The sequence below is a fragment of the Sorex araneus genome, chromosome 10, assembly GCF_027595985.1.
Source record: "Sorex araneus isolate mSorAra2 chromosome 10, mSorAra2.pri, whole genome shotgun sequence".
NCBI lineage: Eukaryota > Metazoa > Chordata > Mammalia > Eulipotyphla > Soricidae > Sorex > Sorex araneus.
In genome coordinates this window covers 60,414,164-60,434,562 of record NC_073311.1, presented here as the reverse complement: position 1 = coordinate 60,434,562, position 20,399 = coordinate 60,414,164, and the positions used below count along the sequence as shown (strand labels likewise).

Here is a 20,399-nt window from a genome sequence, read left to right as displayed (position 1 = left end):
CTCCCGGGATGAGTCCCTGCACTCTGAAGGGAAAGACAGCTGAACACAACCAGAGAAGTGCTTTCAATACATTCAGTACATTTGGGTTGTGGTACAAGAAGTGCAAGCCACTTCCTGTATGCTCTCTACATCCACTGGAGAATAAACAGGCATTCTTCTCTCCTGAAGATGGTACAAACTTGCGAAGAGACATGCAAGGCTCTGACTGCTTGGGGTTCAACAGCACGGTAGCACTGTCTTCCCACTGTTCATGGATTTGCTCGACTGGGCACCAGTAACGTCTCCATTGTGAGACTTGTTACTGTTTTTGGCATATTGAATATGCCATGGGGAGCTTGCCAGGCTCTGCTGTGTGGGCAGGATACTCGGTAGCTTGCCGGGCTCTCCAAGAGGGGTGGAGGAATCGAACCTGGGTCAGCCGCGTGCAAGGCAAATGCCCTAACCACTGTGCTATGGCTCCAGTGCTGGGATTCAACACACTTCAATTATTCATGACACTGAATGATTCCTAATACTCCTCAGATGTCTGAATATACATCATGGAAGCGGGCGGGGGGGCGGACAGCTCAGGAATGTCAGGAATCTCACACACTGGTATGGAGACCCAGAGGAGTGGTCCATCTCCCTCTCTCTACGCCTCTGCTGTCTCAGCTTGTTTCAGGAAAGCAGCTATCGGAAGGCAATTGCAAACACCTAATTGTTGAAATTGGGTGAGGAACATATTCTTGGGACGAGAGCTCTTGATGTTACTGATGGACAAACAACCTGGGGACACATCTGTTTCTTAAAGAGAAGAGAGTTCTGGAAGTCTGTGACTACATGCCATGGGCATCCTTTAGAAAATACAGCTATCCTCATTTTTTTTCAGTATTGAAGATAATTTGTTTTCAATCAATACACAGTTCTCATTTGGGTGCAGAATCTTATCCTCTAGAGCTTTCTTTCATAAATCTCATATTCTTTATGTAAAAATTTGAAGAGCATGAACAAATATATAAGAGAATCTTTTCCTTTCAACAACTAAACTTTGTTGGGTTTGGGAAAGCTCTGAGGTCACTGTGAAGGGCACTCATCGTAATAAATTCCAAAGGCCAAGCAATCTTGCCGTATAGATGGAACTGGATTGTAAGCAGAATCCACACAGAATCCACACTAGCATGGGATAAAAGAGTTTTTATGTCTTTTTCTTTTTTTATTTAACTGATAAATTCTTTCCATAAAAGAAAGTCTGGCACAAGGGGTAAAACCTTCATGTACATTACTTAGAAATTTTATTCTAAAAGAAATCGTATTGAAAGTCTGAAGCAACAAGGTAATGTCAGGGCTGGTCACGGAGCTTAGTGACTGACCCTTGCCTGTCTGGGTCCCATCCCTGAGAACAATCCGCTCCCTAAGTAAAAGCATTTTATGTTATTTTATTTTTATTTATTTTTTTCATTCTGGGTCACACCCGGTGATGCACAGGGGTTACTCCTGGATCTGCACTCAGGAATTACTCCTGGCGGTGCTTGGGGGACCATATGGAATACTGGGAATCGAACCTGGGTGGGCCGCAAACACCCTACTTGCTGGGCTCCAGCCCCGGTTAAAGGTGTTTTAAAAGTGCAGATTCTTTCCCTTAAAAGTGCAAGAGATTGGGGCTGGAGCAATAGCACAGCAGGTAGGGCGTTTGTCTTGCAAGCGGCCGACCCGGGTTCGATTCTCAGCATCCCATATGGTCCCCTGAGCACCGCCAGGGGTAATTCCTGAGTGCAGAGCCAGGATTAACCCCTGTGCATCTCCAGGTGTGACCCAAACAGCAAAAAAAAAAAAAAAAAAAAAAGTGCAAGAGATTAAGGAACAGGAAAGTCTTTACAACTGTATAGCCTTTCTGTGATCAGCTAATGCGACATCATCGAGCTGTGCCAAGGACCTTCGAGAAAGTCAGAAGGAAGGGGCCTTGGGGACTCACCTTGGGAATAGCCAGCTTGTCCTTTTCGGAGCTCTCCTCGGAGTCGGAACAGGTGTACGCTTCGCTGAAGGAGACGACAGGGTTCACCCTGGGCTTGTGCAGGGCCGTGAAGGTGAGCTGGGTGCTGAGCAGGTTGCTCACGGCCCTCAAGGACGTGCACACGTTGGGGGGCAGGGAAGGGTCCGCCAGAAGGTCTGTGATGAGGCCGTGAGCTTCGCCCATCACGGCGATGTCCACAGTGATGCTGGTGCCTGAGGACTGAGACACAGACAAAGCAGCGGTCAGAGCACGGGAGGAGACCCCCCACCCCTGGACGCAGACAGGGAAGCAGGGGCTTCTCTAGAAAAGAAACATTCGCTTGACTGTTGGGACAGTGAAATTCCCACCACGCCTTGCCTCACGCTTGGCTCACATTCGCCAGGACTCTCTCCACTTCTGGGTTCAAGGGAGCTTGAGTTAATAACGCTGGAAATTCAGTGACGGGGGTAGGGTGGGGGTGGGGGACACATTCGAAGTCATCAAAAAAGATGCAGATTTGTTTTTGAAGGGCAGGATGTTTCAGATAGGAAAAAAACTATCAGCCACTGTGTTTGAAGCGAAGAGCTCGTCATTGGAATGTATATCATTTAGAAGTTTTATTCTAAAAGTAACATTAATATAAAATATTTCAATTTCAGTGATAGTTTCTTCTCCTTGACCAATTGAGGGTTAGGGCCACTGATAACACTCTGCCAGAGTCAAAAATCAGAGGATAACTTTTGATCCCGCTAGAACTTTTCTACTAATCTGTTGGCCGAAGGCCTTTCTGATAACATAAACAGATGATTACCACACACTTTGTATGTGTTATGTATTACAATAGTATCACAATAAAGCAAACTAGAGAAAAAAATGTTATTAAGGAAACCTAAGGGAGAAAAAAATACTTCCATAGTATTAACTATATTTATTGAAAAAAGTCCACGTGAAACTGGACCCAGCTGGTTCAGCCAAAGAGTCAACTAACTTGACCTTCATTCTGGCCTTTGAGTACAGAATTTGTGAATTATTCAATTAATAGCAGAGATAAACCACCCCCCCCAGCCCCCACAACTCAATGTATATTTTAAGTCACAAATTGTCCCTCTTCATGGTTGGGATGGAAATTACAGTTCTGGAATTCCCAGACAGATCTCTCGGATTCTGCCAAACTGGCTATGGATTTGAACATTTAATCATTATCTCAAGAGAGACTTAAAAGGTCATTAAAATATAAATGTAAAACCTGTCAAGGAAACACTGACCAATCCGGTAAATGAAGGCATATGCATCTACTAAGAAGATAGGTTATTAGCAACGGTTTAGAAAATGTTAAACATTCTCTGAGAAAGTAAGATAAAAATGGGTCCAAATGAAGAGTTTGAAAAAAATCAATGGATCAACTAGGGTAAAGGAAATAGATATACAATTAAAACACAATGTAAAAAAATCTTTTTTAAAAAAAATTTATTGATTCACTGTGACATATAGTCACAAGCTTTCACGTCTGAGTTACAATCGACTGGTCAAACCCTTTTGGGAAATCTTTTTTTTTTTTAACTATTTATAAACACTATTTGTGTCCATAATAAAAATGCAAGTTGACACACTACAATAACTTTTACTCTTCAAATGACAAAGTAATACAAGGCTAATCGCACCCAGTGTTAGTAATGGTTTGAGGAAATGAACAGTGGTAAAAGAAACGGTCCAATATTTTAGAGAGGAAAATATAAATGTATCCATTTACTTAGATGTATAGTATGTATACTTATATTGTATATAACTGTGTGTTTCTCACACATGCACCTATAATTGTCAATTTTAAAAAACTGTATGAGAAATGCCACCAAAATAGGTTTAGGTTACCATTTTCAGAAACACATATTTCCCAGTGCATTTCCACGGTGCTTCTAGATTCCTAGGTTTAATTCCAGACACTTCAAAGGCCTCTGAAAACCTCTGAGTGAGCCCTTTCCTCCCTCAAGCCACCAGAGTGATGTTCAGGAAGTGATACTCATTTCACCTATTTTGTTTTAATAAATGTTAACAAGTCACTGTCTTGCTTTCATGAAAAACAGCATTTTCAATCAAACTTTATTTCTTTTCAGGATAAAAAATTTTCAGATTTCTGAGAGAAACAGTCTGTATGCTAATAAGAGACTTCCTCAAATATTAGTACAAGACAACTTACAAATCTGAAGAAAAGGTAAAATATTTTTATTAGAATAATTTTACAAATCTGAAGAAAAGGTAAAATATTTTTATTAGAATAATTTTCCAATGAATGATTGGTGAGAAATTAAGTATTTTAAATTCATAATAGTTTTATGACTTTCTAATAATATATCCACTCTCCTTTAATAAAACAGGTATTATATATTTCGTATATACTACAAAGCAAATGAGGCCTTCAAAGTAACATTAATAGGAATATATCTGAAAACTCATCTTTTTAAAGTCAAAATTATGCAAAAATTTAGAAAATAAGCACATTATGCATTTCAAGGTACACAGCTGTTACACTGCGACACCACTTACTCATATTGTAGCTTTTGTGAAAGCAAAAGTCTTCTAGTGAAAAATCAAAGCAAGTCAAACCAAGAAGCGGAGGAACGTGTGTTTACTGCGAAAGTAGCTGTCTTATTGGCTTAACTCCAGCCTCTGCTTTATTGGTTCTTGGATTCAAGAACAGGATTATAAAACACTGAATATCATTCATAGTTAAGAAACCACCACCATTGTTTGGGTCAAAAACCAAAGGCTTCCGGGGTCAGAGAAACAGTACAGTGGGTAGGGCACTTGCCTTGCATGCGTCTTTCTGGGTCTGATCTCTAACACCCTGTCCCCTGGGCACTTCCTGAGAGATTCCTGAGTACAGAGCCAGGAGGATGCCCTGAGCATGACAGGTCACTCTTTTACTAACCCAAACAAAACAGAACAAATCTAACCAAATAATAACTAAAGGTTTCAGTGAGGCATGAAATCTAAAACCAACAATCTGCTTTGTCTGTGACACACTCACCAGAGCCAACCACACGTGAAATGTTGACAGACTGAGAGAGACACACGCTCCTCTTTCCACAGGAGCCGACATGCTATACGGACAAGGCAGGGAGCCAAGGACCTCGACGAGGACTGTGGTGGGAACAGTGTGGACGGTGGGAGACTAGGGCAAAGGTTTCCTGGAGGGTGGCACTTTGCCATCATATGATCCAGAATACAAAACAAAGCAGCGATTCCCACAGAGGGCGTTTCCACACCTACTCTACTGTAGCTCTCGCACTCTCGTCCCATTGTTCATTGATTCGCTCAAGAGGGCACCAGTAACGTCTCCATCGTGAGACTTGTTGTTACTGTTTTTGGCATATCGAATAATGCCACGGGGAGCTTGCCAGGCTCTGCTCTGGTAGACACCTAGTCTACCAGAAAAGTAATTCCTAGTTCCACCAAATAACACTTCTTTGGCTGGTGAAAATCTTAGATTGTGATAATTGATACTAATAGTCAAAATAAAAGCTACAGGGAAGGAAAATTTTAAGCTGATGGCCTGAAACCATCTTGGAATGCCGAGAGGGGCTGGATTGAGCATCCTACCACAGTCCAAGTCTTTTACTGTTCAGGCAACTAAACAAAAACTTTTCTTAAAAAAACGATGGTGGGGGGCCGGAGCGATAGCACAGCGGGTAGGGCGTTTGCCTTGCACGCGGCCGACCCGGGTTCGATCCCCGGCATCCCATATGGTCCCCCAAGCACCGCCAGGAGTAGTTCCTGAGTGCAAAGCCAGGAGTAACCCCTGAGCATCGCTGGGTGTGACCCAAAAAGCAAAAAAAAAAAAAAAAAAAAAAAAAAAAAAAAAACGATGGTGGTTGGGGGGATGGCAGGGGTGGGGGTCATGCAGTTTGAAACATCCTCTTTTGCAAGCTCTTCTAAAATAGAAATATTTATGCTCAACAGTTAAGAAAATACAAGTGTAATTCCCCAGACACTACTTAAATAGCAAGCCAATGTGGATTGCTACCTTTAAATAGAAAATCTGGAATTTAAGTCTGATAAACAGCAGAAGAAAGTGCTACTTTATCATCAGATCCCAAAGAGCTGATTCTCTGGATAAGTCCTCCAATTTCCAAAGCACACAGGGTTTGAAAAAAAAAAAATCTTTCCTCCCTCCAGTTGACTGCATCTCCCAAGACATCCTACCTGCTGCTGATTTAGACCCTCACAAATGCCACTCACCTCAGACCTAGCTCACACTGAGTCACGGAGAAGTTTAAGGGAAGACAGATATGCGTATGACAAATCAGCACTGGTCAGAACGCCTAGACAATTCAATCACAGGAACAGTGTTTTCACTCTTTCACTAACTCAGCTCAACCCCTTACCCCTTCCGCATGATAAATAGGAAAGCTGTGACTCGGTGTGAACTGAGATGGGACAAGATGCACTTTCTAAGGGCATCTCAGCTTCTACATGACCTTAAATGGCAAATTCTGTAATATTCTAGCCAGACAGAGACCGGATTACTAACAACGCAAAAGAAAATGATCTATTTTTAAGCAACATGCCAGATTATTTACTATGGTGCTGTGTTTGGAATCCCGTTTAAAAGATTATTCAGAAATGGAGAATTTTCTAAAAGAAAAAAAAAACCCAACAACGTGTGAAGGCGGCTTCAGGACATCTCTGGGAACAAGGCGTGTGGGCGCGAAAAGGCAAATATTTCACTTCTAGAAAATGAAAGTGCCCCAGGGAAAACTTCGAATGGGATTATGAAATTTTGTCAAGAGCAATTGCTGGTTTAAAGCATCAGGGGACTGGCTGACGCAGGGGCAGAGGCGACGGCAACCAACCCAGTTCTTGAGAAAATTTCTTGGTGACAGCACAAGTGTAGTTAAGTTAGAGCTCTCTGCCCTGCACACTTTGAAGCAAAGATTAGTTGCTAATTTAATGAAATAGGTGGGAGACATCCTTGCCCCGAAGCTGGAAACACAATTATTTTCAGCGACATATTCTGACTCGGTGAATCACTGGCGCTGGGGATTAATTTCGTCTCACTGGAGGGAAAGCATTAGAAGTAGCACAAAAGTCTTTTTATAATTGTTCATGGAAGCCAAAAAGCGGTTACAAATGCAAAAACACAAAATGGGGATGAAAAGTGTTTCTCGACAGGGGGGATATCTGTGGGCCCCCAGGAGATTCTAAAAGGGGCACAGGTATAAATCAAATAAAAGTAGAAGGGCTACAACCTAAGAATAGGGGGTCAGAATAAGACAGAGGGGCCACAGGAAGAAAACAAAGTCAGAATGGGCCATGGTCAGAAAAACGGTTTGAAAAACACTATCCAGATGAACTATCTGAAATGCCACATGTCTCAAATTGGGGTTCTTAAGAAAAATAATTGAACATTGTATGACTGAAACTCAATCATGAACAACTTTGAAACTATGTATCTCATGATGATTCAATTAAAAAAAAGGGGGGGGAAACGATGCCAAGTTTTATTATGGCTTCCAAAACCAACCTCAGGTTTCCTCAGCAAGCCTGTGTTCATGGAGCTTCCCCTTTCTCCCCTGCTGAAGCCAGGGAACCGCGTGTGCACATGCCATGCACAACTTCCAGAGGCGCATGTGCAAATCCTACCTTCACATACCACTCACACATCTGTTCTCACACACAAGTGAAAAAACACAGGAACTCATGGAAAACCTATTTGAACCGTTAAGCTTTTAAAATTTTTAAAAGGACTTAGATTTTTTTTGAAATGTAGCCTTAGAAAGGTCATTTCAGCAATCGTGAATCTTACCTAAATTCAGCCTTCTAAGTTTGAATCATGCATGCTGTTATGCCAGGCACAGTTCTCACTGATATTTAAACATACACTAAAACGATAACTTTCAACCAGTGAAATGAGCAAAATTGTTTTTGTGAAAACAAAACTGAATAGCTTCAGACTCTCTAAATAAATTTCATAAAGATGAGGATGAAGTAAAGTAAGGGAGCTATAATTCTACTGATTCAAAGAGATTAAAAAAAAACATACCTAAAAGAATGTGAACTCAGAGTGCTCCCAAAGGCATTAGCGATTTTTCACTGTAAAACTACATAAAATTTGGAGCCAGAGAGATAATACAGCAGGCAGACATTTGCCTTGCATGCAGCCAGCCCAGATTCAATCCCACTGCCAAGAGTGATTCCTGAGTGCTGAGCCAGGAGTAAGCCCTGTGCATCGCCAGGGACAGCCCTCAAATAAACAAAACACAACAAACTGCCTAAAACTTGCATTTGTAAACAATAAAGTATATTCCTTCATGGTGTGTTAATGTAAGACAATTTGGAACTCCAGTCAACAGTGGACACAGAAGTAAAGAGAAATACCATGGTTGGCCAAGGTGTGTCAATACTTGCACATTTATCTGTATAACTTAATGTGTAATATACAAGGCATGAAAAATGCATGTCATTTATTATGATTCTCTGTTTAACAATGTCACATTTATAAGCTACTTACGGACCCTAATTATTTATGTGAAGAGGATGTCAGTCTCCTTTAAATTTAATAACTTCTTTCACTTGAAATGAGACATAGTGTAATACCTGTGCCAAAGATATTTATTGTAATTTCTGAAACAAGGACTAAAAATGAAATTTGGTTCATGCATTTTCCAAGAGTTAAAAAGGCACATGTTTCTATCAAGTTTATTATGTAGGAAATTGTGTATATGAGAAGCTGGAAAGAATCATTATGAAGAACTGATGTATAAAAGAAGTTCTATACATTTATCAATATATAATCTCTATATTATCAATTAGTATACTTATCAACCTCAGACCAAGATCACAAAATCTAAAGTCAGATGGTCTGCATTCAAATTTCAGAATAGCTGAGATTTGGGGTAATTGAATTTTCTCCTTATCTCTGGTACAAGAACTTTGGTGATAGGTGTGATGTTTGGCATATGTATTTATTGAGTTCTGAAACTCATATAGTATTATACATAGTATAAAGAATAGTATAGAATATGCTAGCATTATATCATATTAGAAAGTGGCATGCCTATAAAAAGGGGGAGCAATAAATAACCTGATTGATAATTAGATGGATACAGGTACTGAAAGAGCCTGTGAAGAATGCATGGCTCATAGGAGTTGTTTGATAAAGATTTTCTATCTCCACTAGTATCATATCAATGAAAATATGGTGTGTGCAAAGGGTGCACATTATATATACACGCTAGGTCCACGGTTTCTTTATCCAGGTCAGTATGGAGATAGGAGTTCTTGATCAATAAAAGCAAAAGCAAAAAAAAAAAAATCCCTTGAATGCCTTTATTTCTATTTCTTATTCCTAAAGGCTGCACTACCTACTCTCACATACCCTAATAAGGTCTGAGATTAATTTTAAGCTCCTAGAAAATAATTGTTCCAAGGTCTTGGTCTCGGGGTAATATGGTTGATTGCACTCGTATGATTTATAACACGATGTGAAAGGAATCCTAAAGCATCTTAGCTCCGTGGCTGAAAGTATTTTTTCTTTCTTTGTAGTCATCCTGGGAGGCACCCCGGGAGGCCAACACAGCATGGGAAGAACATTCTTAGGGGGAAATGGGAGTGGGGACAAGAGCAATCAACAGTGTAGGAATGACACATAAAAGGAGAGTGGCTGGAACAATTCTTACCCAACTTTGGTCTTCAGAGCTAGGGAAAGATGCCTGATGGGGTTTTGGAAGCCGCCTCCCCCTCCTCCTGTCTCTAAAGCGCAGCCTGCCAGCCCACCCGCGCCAGACCTTGCCCTGGAAGCCCGACTGGGAACCCAGGAAGTTGTATATGGCTAAGCTCCTTTCGGAGATGCGCTGCTGGAGCTGATAAATGATCTTGGGTGTAGGACTGGACCTGACCTCAGAGCCAGCAGAATTGCATATGTGTTTATACTTTCATAAGATCCATTTATAATTTTAGACTTGAAGTTGGTTGGGAAATTTTTAAAAAATGAAATCATGTGAAAATTTTGCAGTAACTCATTGTAGGCTGAGTCTTGGCTAAAGGCCATCCTAAGGAAGCAGATGTTTGCTTATTTTAATTTCCTGGCAGGGACTGTGAGTTTACATTTGGGTTTTCTCCTTAAGATAATATATATGTACAGTAGGAGGAAAACATATAGGGGCCCTTCAGCAAGCTGTTTCCAACAACAGCGCCGTTGGCTGGTCCTCTGAGACGTGGGCCCCGCAGACTCAGTCTGTTCCTGGAACTCTGAACTTCCTTCTATACTGATGTTCAAAGAGCGTTCCTGGCACCCAGGGGGCTGTGGTGCTCAACTATATGTTCCTAGGTGTTTCCCGTCCATAAATAAGCCACATGGTGCAGCAATTCCTCTTTTGATGTTTTCTGAGCACCTTCCAGACGCCAGTCAGATTCATCAGTATCCTCAAAAATGATAATGATCATGGATGACTGATGAATTACTTGGTTTTTTTGATTTGGAGGCCATACTTGGGGGTGCTCAGGGTTTACTCTTGTCTCTGTGCTTAGAGATCATTTCTGGAGGGGTTCTGGGGAACCACAGTGTGTGCTGGGGATCAAACCTGGGTCGGCTGTGTGCAAGGTAAGCATTCTAGCCATGGGCTGTTGCACTTTTTTTTTCTTTTTTTTTTTTAAAAGGAAATTAAAAACACTTGATAAATCGCAGGCTGGACTAAGCATCTGTGCCTCTGAGAAAGTAACCTAAACTGCTTTGGACTTCCAGGCCGGTTTGCTTTCTTCCAAAGAGCAAAGTTGAGGTGGCTGACCAAGTGAGGAGGCGCCCAGGGGAGAAAGCACCCCCCTGGCTGCCAGTGAAAAGGAAGGTAGGAAGATGTGGTTAAATGTACACTGTTACGTAAATGAAAAGCGTTACTCTTTCTTTGAATCAAAAAGCTGACTTCTCCGTGCACGAGTTCATAAATAAGAGGAAAAATTAAGAATCTCTAAAAAAAGCATGACTCATAAAGTTGATGAATGTTGTTGCTGTTCAGTGACAAACGTTAAGAATTGCTCTAACTCGAGCTTGAGGTTTGTTTGCTTAGCCTGAAAGCATTTCAGCGAACAACAGATGGCAGTGTTCTGCTTTTTTTTTTTTTTTTAAATAGAGCTCTAATTGATGAGCATCTATCTTTTGGGGAATCGGTGTTGCTTTCTCATTAATGGAGTTTAGTTTCTTTTCTTCCGTGAGAAAGGAGTGCTCCCATACGACTATTGGTAGGAAGGAAGGAATGCATTCGACATTGTGTCAAATCTGTTGGGGTCCTAATTGAAGTGAAGCTATAATCATAAACGTCTGTTTTCATATACCATTTAAACACTTTTCCATAACAATTCTCTATTGTGATCAAAATATTTGTAAAACACAGACTCTCCACATGTCCATTCCTGACACGGGGTTTTGGTGTCCTTCCCTGGTGTCTGGCCTGTTAACTCTAGCTTCTCCTAGCCCGGGGTCATGGCCACTGTATCTCTGCAGTTGACCCACAGCTGCTCCTGATCCAGACCCCTTCCCTGCAACTGTCAGATCCAGAAAGTTCTCCTGGTAGTGGTTTCTCTATCTGCAGGGATAACCTTGGACTTCACACACTGGAAGTTCTCCATGTCCCAGACAAGGGTAAGGAAAACCCTGTGTTCCACTGGTGCTGAATGATAGGAAGAACCTCTGACTCTATATGAGGAGCTGCAGCAACCAGGCCTTTCTTCCTCGTTTAGGGTGAAAATCTTAACAAGGACAAAGGCAACGTGAATTTCTGGTCACTAGTTTGTGACCAGACTACAAGCCCTGGTTAGTGGCTGGTACTCTGCAGGCATTAAGTGATCTAAAAATGAGGGAAGGCAGAAATAACAGACTCTCAACCAACAAAACACCCAGCAATTTTTTCTCCCTGGTCCTGTGACTTAAAGGGATCTAAAAAGACAAACTTGTGTCTGAGACATTTCTTTTAAATACATGACAGAGTTTTCTGGAACTATCTTAAGACTAACCTACTAGCACAGTTTCACCTTTTACTCTTCACTTAACATTAGCTAAAAACAATATCAGGCTCAAGCACTGAAGATAAAAGGTACTCTATATCTAACACACTAAAGTAAGAATAACTATTTCCAGTAAGGAGTAAATTGCCAGTAAGTTGAGGTGCTAATAACAGTCAGCAAGTCTGCACATTTTTCTATAATCTGGGACACAAATGAAAAGAGTAAACAGAGAGGCATTGGGCATATGCGTGAATATTTTCTGGGAAAAAAGAACAGATGAGAATGACTGGAGCTTGAGAAAGAACAGCCTTTTGGGAGGGAGCAAAGTTCAGGTGGATTACCAAGTATCTGCAGAGGAAAAGGTTGTGTCTGGAGATTGCAGTAAGAACATGAGCCTCACTCATGAGCTTGGACAAACTCCTTGAGCCTTTTGAACCCTGAAGGCTGAGACATGACCAGGAGTCATGGAAGAAGGAATGAGGGGAACTTGCAGGCATATAGCTGGGACCTTTGGGTAGCAAAGAATCTTTCCCGGAGTCAGAGATCACAGCAGAAGGAATACTTTTGACGTGAATGTCGGATTACTCATTTCTGAAGAAAAATGTGCTTTTGGGGGATGATTCAGTTACATATCAGCAGAGACATCTGGACTGGACAATCATAAAGTTTGTGTGGAATCATAAAGGACCCCTAAAATCCAAAACCATACGGAAAACTAAGAAACTGGGAGGCACCTTATTACCTCACTTGAAGCTATATTATAAAGTCATAGTGATCAAAACAACATGGTACTGGAATAAAGGCAGACTCTCTGACCAGACTATTCTGACTCTCTGATCAGAATAGGATAGCCAAGGACAACTCCTCAAATATATGGTCAGCTAATTTTTGATAAAGGAACTGAGGGCATGAGAGAGAATTAGGATAGCCTCTTCAACAAATGGTGACGGGAAAATTGGATAATAACATATAAGAAACTAAAGTTGTATAATATATGGAATTAGTCTAGGTGTTTAATGATAGATGAATAGATTATGAATATGTGGCATATATACAAATATAAATATATGCATGGAATATGCATGGAATTCTATGCAGCTGCAAGGAATGATTAAATCATGCAATTTTCTGCAACATGATGGACCTGGAAGGTATCATGCTGAGTGAAATAAGCCAGAGAAGAAAGACAAGTACAGGATGATCTCACGGAGTAAGGCGGGGATGCCTAGATCACCCTTGATCCTAGTGTTTAAAGAGCACAGGGAAGGAAAGAAATCAAAGGGGGAAGAAGAGAACAAGAAGTAATGGGTGACTAGGCATCAGAGCTTCTGTTGCACTCATGAAATGGTTGAGTGGTATAGATATATATCCCCAACTCAGACTCAACAAGATTGGAAACATAAGATCTAACCTGCAACCACTGGATGGAAGTTGGGTGCACTGGTAGAAGCTGCCACTGGTGGTGGCATGAGTGTTGAAATATTGCACGCCTAAAATTCAGCTATCGACAACTTTGCAAATCACAGTTCTTTAAACACATTTTTAAAAAGAAATTAAAGCTGGACGCATATCTTACACCTTACACAAAAGTCAAATAAAAGTGTATCAAAGACCTTGAGACCAGACCTGAATCTATAAATTACTCTGAGGAAAATATAGGCAGAAGCTCCAAGACCCACATCTCAAAGAAGTCTTCAGTGATATGATACTATTAACAAAAGCTATAGAATCAAAACTAAACAAGTGGGACGACATTGAACTAAAACGTCTCAAAGAAATATGGCCAAAGAAACATAGTATGAAACGAAAAGACATCTGAATGGAAGAAAATAGTTGCACACAACACATCAGGTAAAGGGTTGATATCCAGGATATATAAAGGAATCACAAAGATCAACAAAAATAATCTAAAAGCCCCATCAATAATTGGGAGAGGAAATGAACAGACCTTTCTCTGAGGAAGGCCAACAGAGGACCCAGAGGCACATGGAAAAAATGCTCACCATTGACTTGCCATAGCTATGCCGCCAGATTGTTTCATTTGGGGTACCTGGAGGGGGGTGAGTGAGGCCCCTCCATGCCCCATGGGACCCAGCCTTGGAGCTGAAGACCTCCAGAACTCAACTCTCACCATGCTCACGGCCGCTCTCCACACACTCGTGTTGAGCCTTACCCACGAGTGAATCTATTCCTGGACCGCACGGCCTCATACCATTCATATTGCAAGAGCAGCACACCACATTTGGTGGGGTTTAAAGCAGAAGGCAATCAATCTGAGAGGGAAATATATTTATGCATGCATATAATCTGTATTTATATCTATCTATATCTATGTATATCTATGTATATATAAATGAGTATGTGTGCTTATATGCGCACGCACTTATATTTCTCGCAGGGTTCAATTTCTCCATCCCTCTCAGAGAGCCTGGCAAGCTACCAAGAGTATCCCACCAGCATGGCAGAGCCTGGCAAGCTACCCATGGCATATTTGATATGCCAAAAACAGTAACAACAAGTTTCACAATGGAGACGTTACTGGTGCTCGCATTCATAACAATACAAAATAAATTATTTCAGTTCTGCTTTGGGGCAGAGGTTGGGGTTAGAAATGGAAACATCCAAAATATGGTGGTGGGAAGGTGTAATGGCAGTGGGATTGGTGTTCAGATATTAAATGTAATCAAATCTTGTGAACTACTTTATAAAAATAAAGTCACTGTCACTGTCACTGTCATCCTATTGCTCATCAATTTGCTCGAGCAGGCACCTGTAATGTCTCCATTGTGAGATTTGTTGTTACTGTTTTTGGCATATTGAATACACCATGGATAGCTTGCCAGGGTCTGCCGTGTGGGCAAGATACTCTTGGTAGCTTGCCGGGCTCTCTGAGAGGGGCGGAGGAAATCGAACCTGGGTCGGCCACATGCAAGGCAAACACCCTACCTGCTGCACTAAAATTTAAAAAAATGCTTACCATCACTTGTCATTAAGAAAATCCAAATCATGGCAACAGTGAGATCTTATACCAGAGATAATGGCATGTGTCAAAAATACTAGGACAAATCTGTACTGGTGGGATGAGGTGAAATAGGAACTTTCATTCACTGCTGATGGCAATGTCACCTAGTCCAACCTTGTGGAATGCAGTATGGAGGGTTCTAGTAAACTCAGAACTGGGTTCTCAAATGACTCAGCAATTCCACTTTTGGTTATCAATCCTTAGGACAGAAAATAAAATCATTCATTTGCAAGGATGTGAGTACACTATTATTCATTGCACCACTCAGTGGAATAGCTAAGATCTGGAGTCAAACTAGATGCGCAATGACAGAGAAGTGGCTCATAAAGATATGACATGTGGACACAATGGAATACTACACAGCTGTAAGGAATGATAAAATCATGTAATTTTATGCCTCATGGAGGGAACTGAAGGATACCATGTTACATGAGGTGAGCCAGAGAAAGGTAAACACAGGATGATATCGCTTATATGTGCTATTTAGTATAACTGGGTGGAGGAATGCAAGGGTTTAAAGGGAGAATGCCTAGATCACCCTTGTTCCCAGAGAATAGGAAGGAGAAGGGAGAGGGAGAGGAGATAAACGGGAATCAATGGGGGGCAGGAGTCAAGGGGGGTGTAGGCACACCAGTGATATCTTGAGCGGGGACCCTGGGAACACTGGTGCAGAGAATTTGGCACTGGTGTGGCATGGGTGCTGTGACATGGTATGTCTAAAACTCATCCATGAATAACTCTGCAAACCACAGTGCTCTAATAAAGCACATGGGCTAGCAATGACACGGAGAGGGTCCTTCCAGTGACACGATGTCATGGGAAAGCAGAGAGAGAAAACAGGGCACAGAAGCAAGAGACACAGTGAGTTCTGCCTTTCATGCTTTTTATTATTTTTCCAGTTTTCTTGGGGCTGGGGGGCCACACCTGGTGGTGCTCAGGGTTTACTTCCAGCTTAGTATCCCCGGGTCCCTGCCAGGGAACGGTGTGTTGCTGCAGAGCAGACCTGGGCTTCCTTCTGCAAAGCACGTGTCCAGTCCTTCCATTATCTCCCCGGCCTCTCCAGCCTTTAAAGGGCCAGGAAGAAGTAAAGCAAAGGCCAATGAGAGGTGACAAATGGAAACTGAGTGTAGTGTAGGGCCAAAAGGGTCCTGAAGGGAAGGGAGGCCAGTGGCAACCAGTGCATTTGAGAAATGAACAGATTCTAAAAAATATCCACGAGTGAGAAGCTCAAGTGCTGAGGTCCCCCAACAATAACTGTCATAATGGAAGGAAAGTGGGAGAAAGGAGATAATGTGAACACATGGATTTTGTCTTTTTTATACTTGTGCAAACAACATTGTACATATTTTATACTTGTGCAAACAAGATGTTATACTTGTGGAAATAAAATTTCCTGGTGCAAACAGGAGAAATATTTCGCTGATAGCTAAGACAGAAATTGAAAAGCTAAGACATTGCTTACAACAGAGCTATTTACACACCAATATTTATCACAGCAGCGCAACATGGTTTGGGTGTAGCAGGTGAGATGGCTATGTCTTGGGCTGGCATGCGTGTGCAGTGCAAAAGCACCAATGTAGCAGACAGTGCCTTCATGCCAACAAGCTAGACAAGGGCCCATGGCATCATACCGGCCACAGGAGAGAAGTGGCCTCTGAAGAGCTGGTGATCACACAGAAAAGCTGAGGGGACCCCATGAGGTGAGGGGATAAAATGCAGCAAAGGCAACGAGAGGACACAGAGATATGATCCAAGAGGAAAACGTGAGGGTGGAGGGGTGACCATCGTGGACAGCACCCCCACAGTCTCAGGAAAACTCTTGGAAGGAAGACAGGCAAGAAGTGGAAGAATGTCCTGTACTGCCACTTTCATTTAATTTATAAATTGCTAACTGAAGGCCAGATAGTACAGTAGGTAGGGTATTTGCCTTACATGTGGTAGGTGTGGGTTTGATCCCTGACACCCGATATAACGCCCTGAGCCACACTAGGAGTGATCCTAAAATGTAGAACCAGGAGTAAGCTCAGAGCACTGTTGGGCATGGTCCTCAAACAAAACAAAACAAAAACGGGTTGTCGAGTCCCTTGCTGAGAAAGCAGTGCAGGCAACCTGGAGGCGGAGGGATAAGGGGGCACAAAGAATGACGGGAAGAGGAATGAAAAAGGCTGGCTTCATCCTTCATCCTCGGAGGAACCAGAAGAGCAGGTGGGGGGTCAGGTCTCTGTTGCTGGTGTCCCCTGCTGTGTCACTCAGCATGCCATTTGACACGAAAATGGGAGGACTCCGCAAGATGGGAAAGCAAGACTGGCCTGGGCAGAGGTGGGTGAGGAACCCGTGTGGGAGTTCCTGCAAGTCTGAGGCTGGAACATGATTAGACACGACTATGGGACCTGGCGGGGCTCAGAACGTAAGGTTGAAAAGAAAACATGACCCCGGATTTCAGATGCCCATGAACAAAAGACGTTTCCTAATCTTATCAGCTGGTAATAGAGTGGTGAAAGCTATCTGCGAAGGGAAATGATGGAAACAGAGGCAGCCAGAGCCGGGTGGGGGTGGATGGGGGTGCAGACAGGCTGCCCGCTGTGGAGGGGGCGCGTGTAGAAGGATCAGCTTTGCGTGGAAGCAAAGCGTGATGTACTTAGTCCTGTCGTAGTTTTCTTTACCCAAATACAGAGTATTCTCGGCATCTTCTTTCCTAGCCCCTTCCAGTACCCGACCCTCACAAAACAGAAGGCAGAGTGTCCTTTGGGGCATGAATAAAATCCACAGTGGGCCCAGCCCATTGTTCTAGACCATGTTCTTTTCTGAATGGGAAACGATGATCTCCCCCCATCAGGGGGCGTGGGTGGGAGAAGCGCCTCCTTACTCCACACTGTGTGCCACATACACTGAGCCCTTCAAACATAACTCAGCAGGGCCAGAGAGATACGACAATGGGTAGGCAGTGGGTAGGGTGCTTGCCTTGCATGCAGCTAACCTGGGTTTGATCCCCTGAGCAGCATCAGGAAAGATCCCCAAGTGCAGAGCCAGGAGAGAGCTCTGAGCATCGTCGGGTGTGGCAAAACCAACCAACCAACCAACCAACCAACCAACCAAAAAACCAACCAACCAACCCCCCAAAATAAAACCCCATAACTCAGCAAATTCCAGCTCCCGTGACTCACTGAAGATGTCATAAATGAAAGAGTAAAGTTTCTACACTTACAAGTAGATAAAATTTTGGGGAACCCTTCCTAGGTATGGTCACCTTACCTCTGACTTGTGAAAATAACCGCCAGTTCATTACATGTGGTGATTTGTCAAATAACCCTTGAACTAATCTTTATCAACTTTGGTTCTTGTTATCATGGGGAACTTACTCACATCATCAGGAAACTTTGGGAATTCATGGTACACTCCCTTCCTTCACATTTTCGTGAAACAACATCTAATTAGACTCTTCCCAGAATTAAATCTTATGTAAGACTGTACTATTACCACATTTCAATCAAGAGAAATGCCATTTGGTCTTTATTCCTACTTCCCATAATTAGGCCAAAAATTGTGATATTTGATTTCCATTAGGAGAAACTTGTGGGGTTTTGTAAAGACACCTATTGCTAAAAGGAATTCCTGATTTTCCTTTTAGGTGGTAATGCAAATAAAACTGTACGATGGATCTTTCTATAAGTCTGGGCTTTTGAGGTCTCCAGGAAATGGTTGCAGTTAGTATGCTATTCAGAATATGGAGACATTCAGATAATCCACGTGATTATTTTCAGGCCACTCCAGTGACACACCGTGATATTTAACAGGACAATCGATATTGAGCAGGATTAGAGAGGAGGTTGTTGTTTTTAATGTGAAAAGCCCTTCAAAACTATACTCTCCTCTCATTTAGCAGCAATATGTTGTTGAATAAAGGAGAAATGTCACCATCATCATCACTGTTATCCCTTTGTTCATTGATTTGCTCAAGTGGGCACCAGTATCGTCTCCATGGTGAGACTTGTTGTTACTGTTTTTGGCATATTGAATATGCCATGGGGATCTTGCCAGGCTCTGCTGTGTGGGCGGGATACTCTTGGTAGCTTGCCAGGCTCTCTGAGAGGGGTGGAAGAATCGAATCCGGGTCAGCTGCATGCAAGGCAAATGCCCTACCCGCTTAGGCAAGAAAATAGTCATTGGACTATGGTGTGAGTCACTCCACGTTTATGTCATAGATTTGTTTCTTGGGGTGGATACAACTGCCAATTCAGTCGATGCTTCCATATGCCATTAGGATGGCAAAAAAGAGCACAGTCAAAGAAACAAGTGATCAACAACTCAAGGTTTTAGCACCATTTTCAGAGACCCATGTAATCAAAGCAACATACTTTTCAGATTATAAGATTAATAAAACCTCTGGTGAGAAAATATGGGCCAGTCTTTCCCTCCACCCTACCCCAGGAATTGGCAGTGAACTCCTCTTTAGCTATCATTTCCGTTCATTTTAGTTTTATTCCATCTTAATAAGGACAGACAAAGATGGGAAGTCTAGTGCAAAAGTTTTCATGGACATATCCCACAGAAACAAATAAGGGAGGCATCATTAAAGCAAACAGATGAGACTGTTGATCCTGTCACATGCTGATGCAGACAGCTGAGGCTTTGGAATGGATATAGGGAAGCCTAATAAAAAATAGCCTCATCCTGTCTCCCTGATGACTTCCCCAGTCTTAACCCTTAACTTAACTCAGTGCTGCTTCTCTATTATCAACTAGGCTTTAGAGTGGCCCCTGAAAAAGGTGGTAACAACTTCTCAGATCTGCCCATTACGCAGATCTCATGCCGTCAGATCAATCCACAGACTGGACAGCTATGAACCAGCACTCTGACACCCAAATGAATATGCCCTGAAAGATGTCACAGCCCAGAACTCTTCCAACCATAGGCACTCAGGTGGACTGTCCACTCCAATCACAGTGGTGTCCCCACCATGGTCAAGGATGGGTGGGCCTTACTCCAGATGGAGGAGGAGTCATCAGTGCAAGCAACTTTACAATGAAGCCGCCAGTGTAGACAGACTCAAAGGAGAGAACACGAGTAGAACAAAAACCAAAATGGCTCAATTACACGATTGAGCCCCAAGCTCCAAAAACTTGGATTCTTTTCTCCTCTGGTTTGATTGATAAATAACGTCTCCACTGCGAACGTCAGACCAGGGGGAGTTTTCTTCCATACAGCTTCTTTCATTCAGAAGGTACAAATGAAAATATCAGCCTGTAAGTCTTCTTGGCTAGTCAGTGTAGGAAACTGGTTTTCAGTTACTCTGAGAAAGCCACAGTGAGAGATGGGATTATTGCAGGTTTAGCCAATCCTGGTGTCCAACGTGTCGGCAGAGTAATGGTTTTCACTTATGCCAAGTGACTCACTGCTAACATTGCATCCAGCGCA

At 42.4% G+C, this 20,399-nt stretch overlaps 1 protein-coding gene across 2 annotated transcripts in view; it reads right to left on the bottom strand.

The window, feature by feature from the left end:
• The window catches only part of PDE3A (phosphodiesterase 3A), a 312,776-nt gene that overhangs the window by 56,157 nt on the left and 236,220 nt on the right, over positions 1-20,399 (bottom strand). For both annotated transcript variants that reach the window (XM_004611359.2, XM_055118370.1), the window contains one exon: positions 1,952-2,209. In XM_004611359.2, coding sequence (XP_004611416.2) covers positions 1,952-2,209 — 258 coding nt within the window. The remainder of the gene's footprint in view (positions 1-1,951; positions 2,210-20,399) is intronic.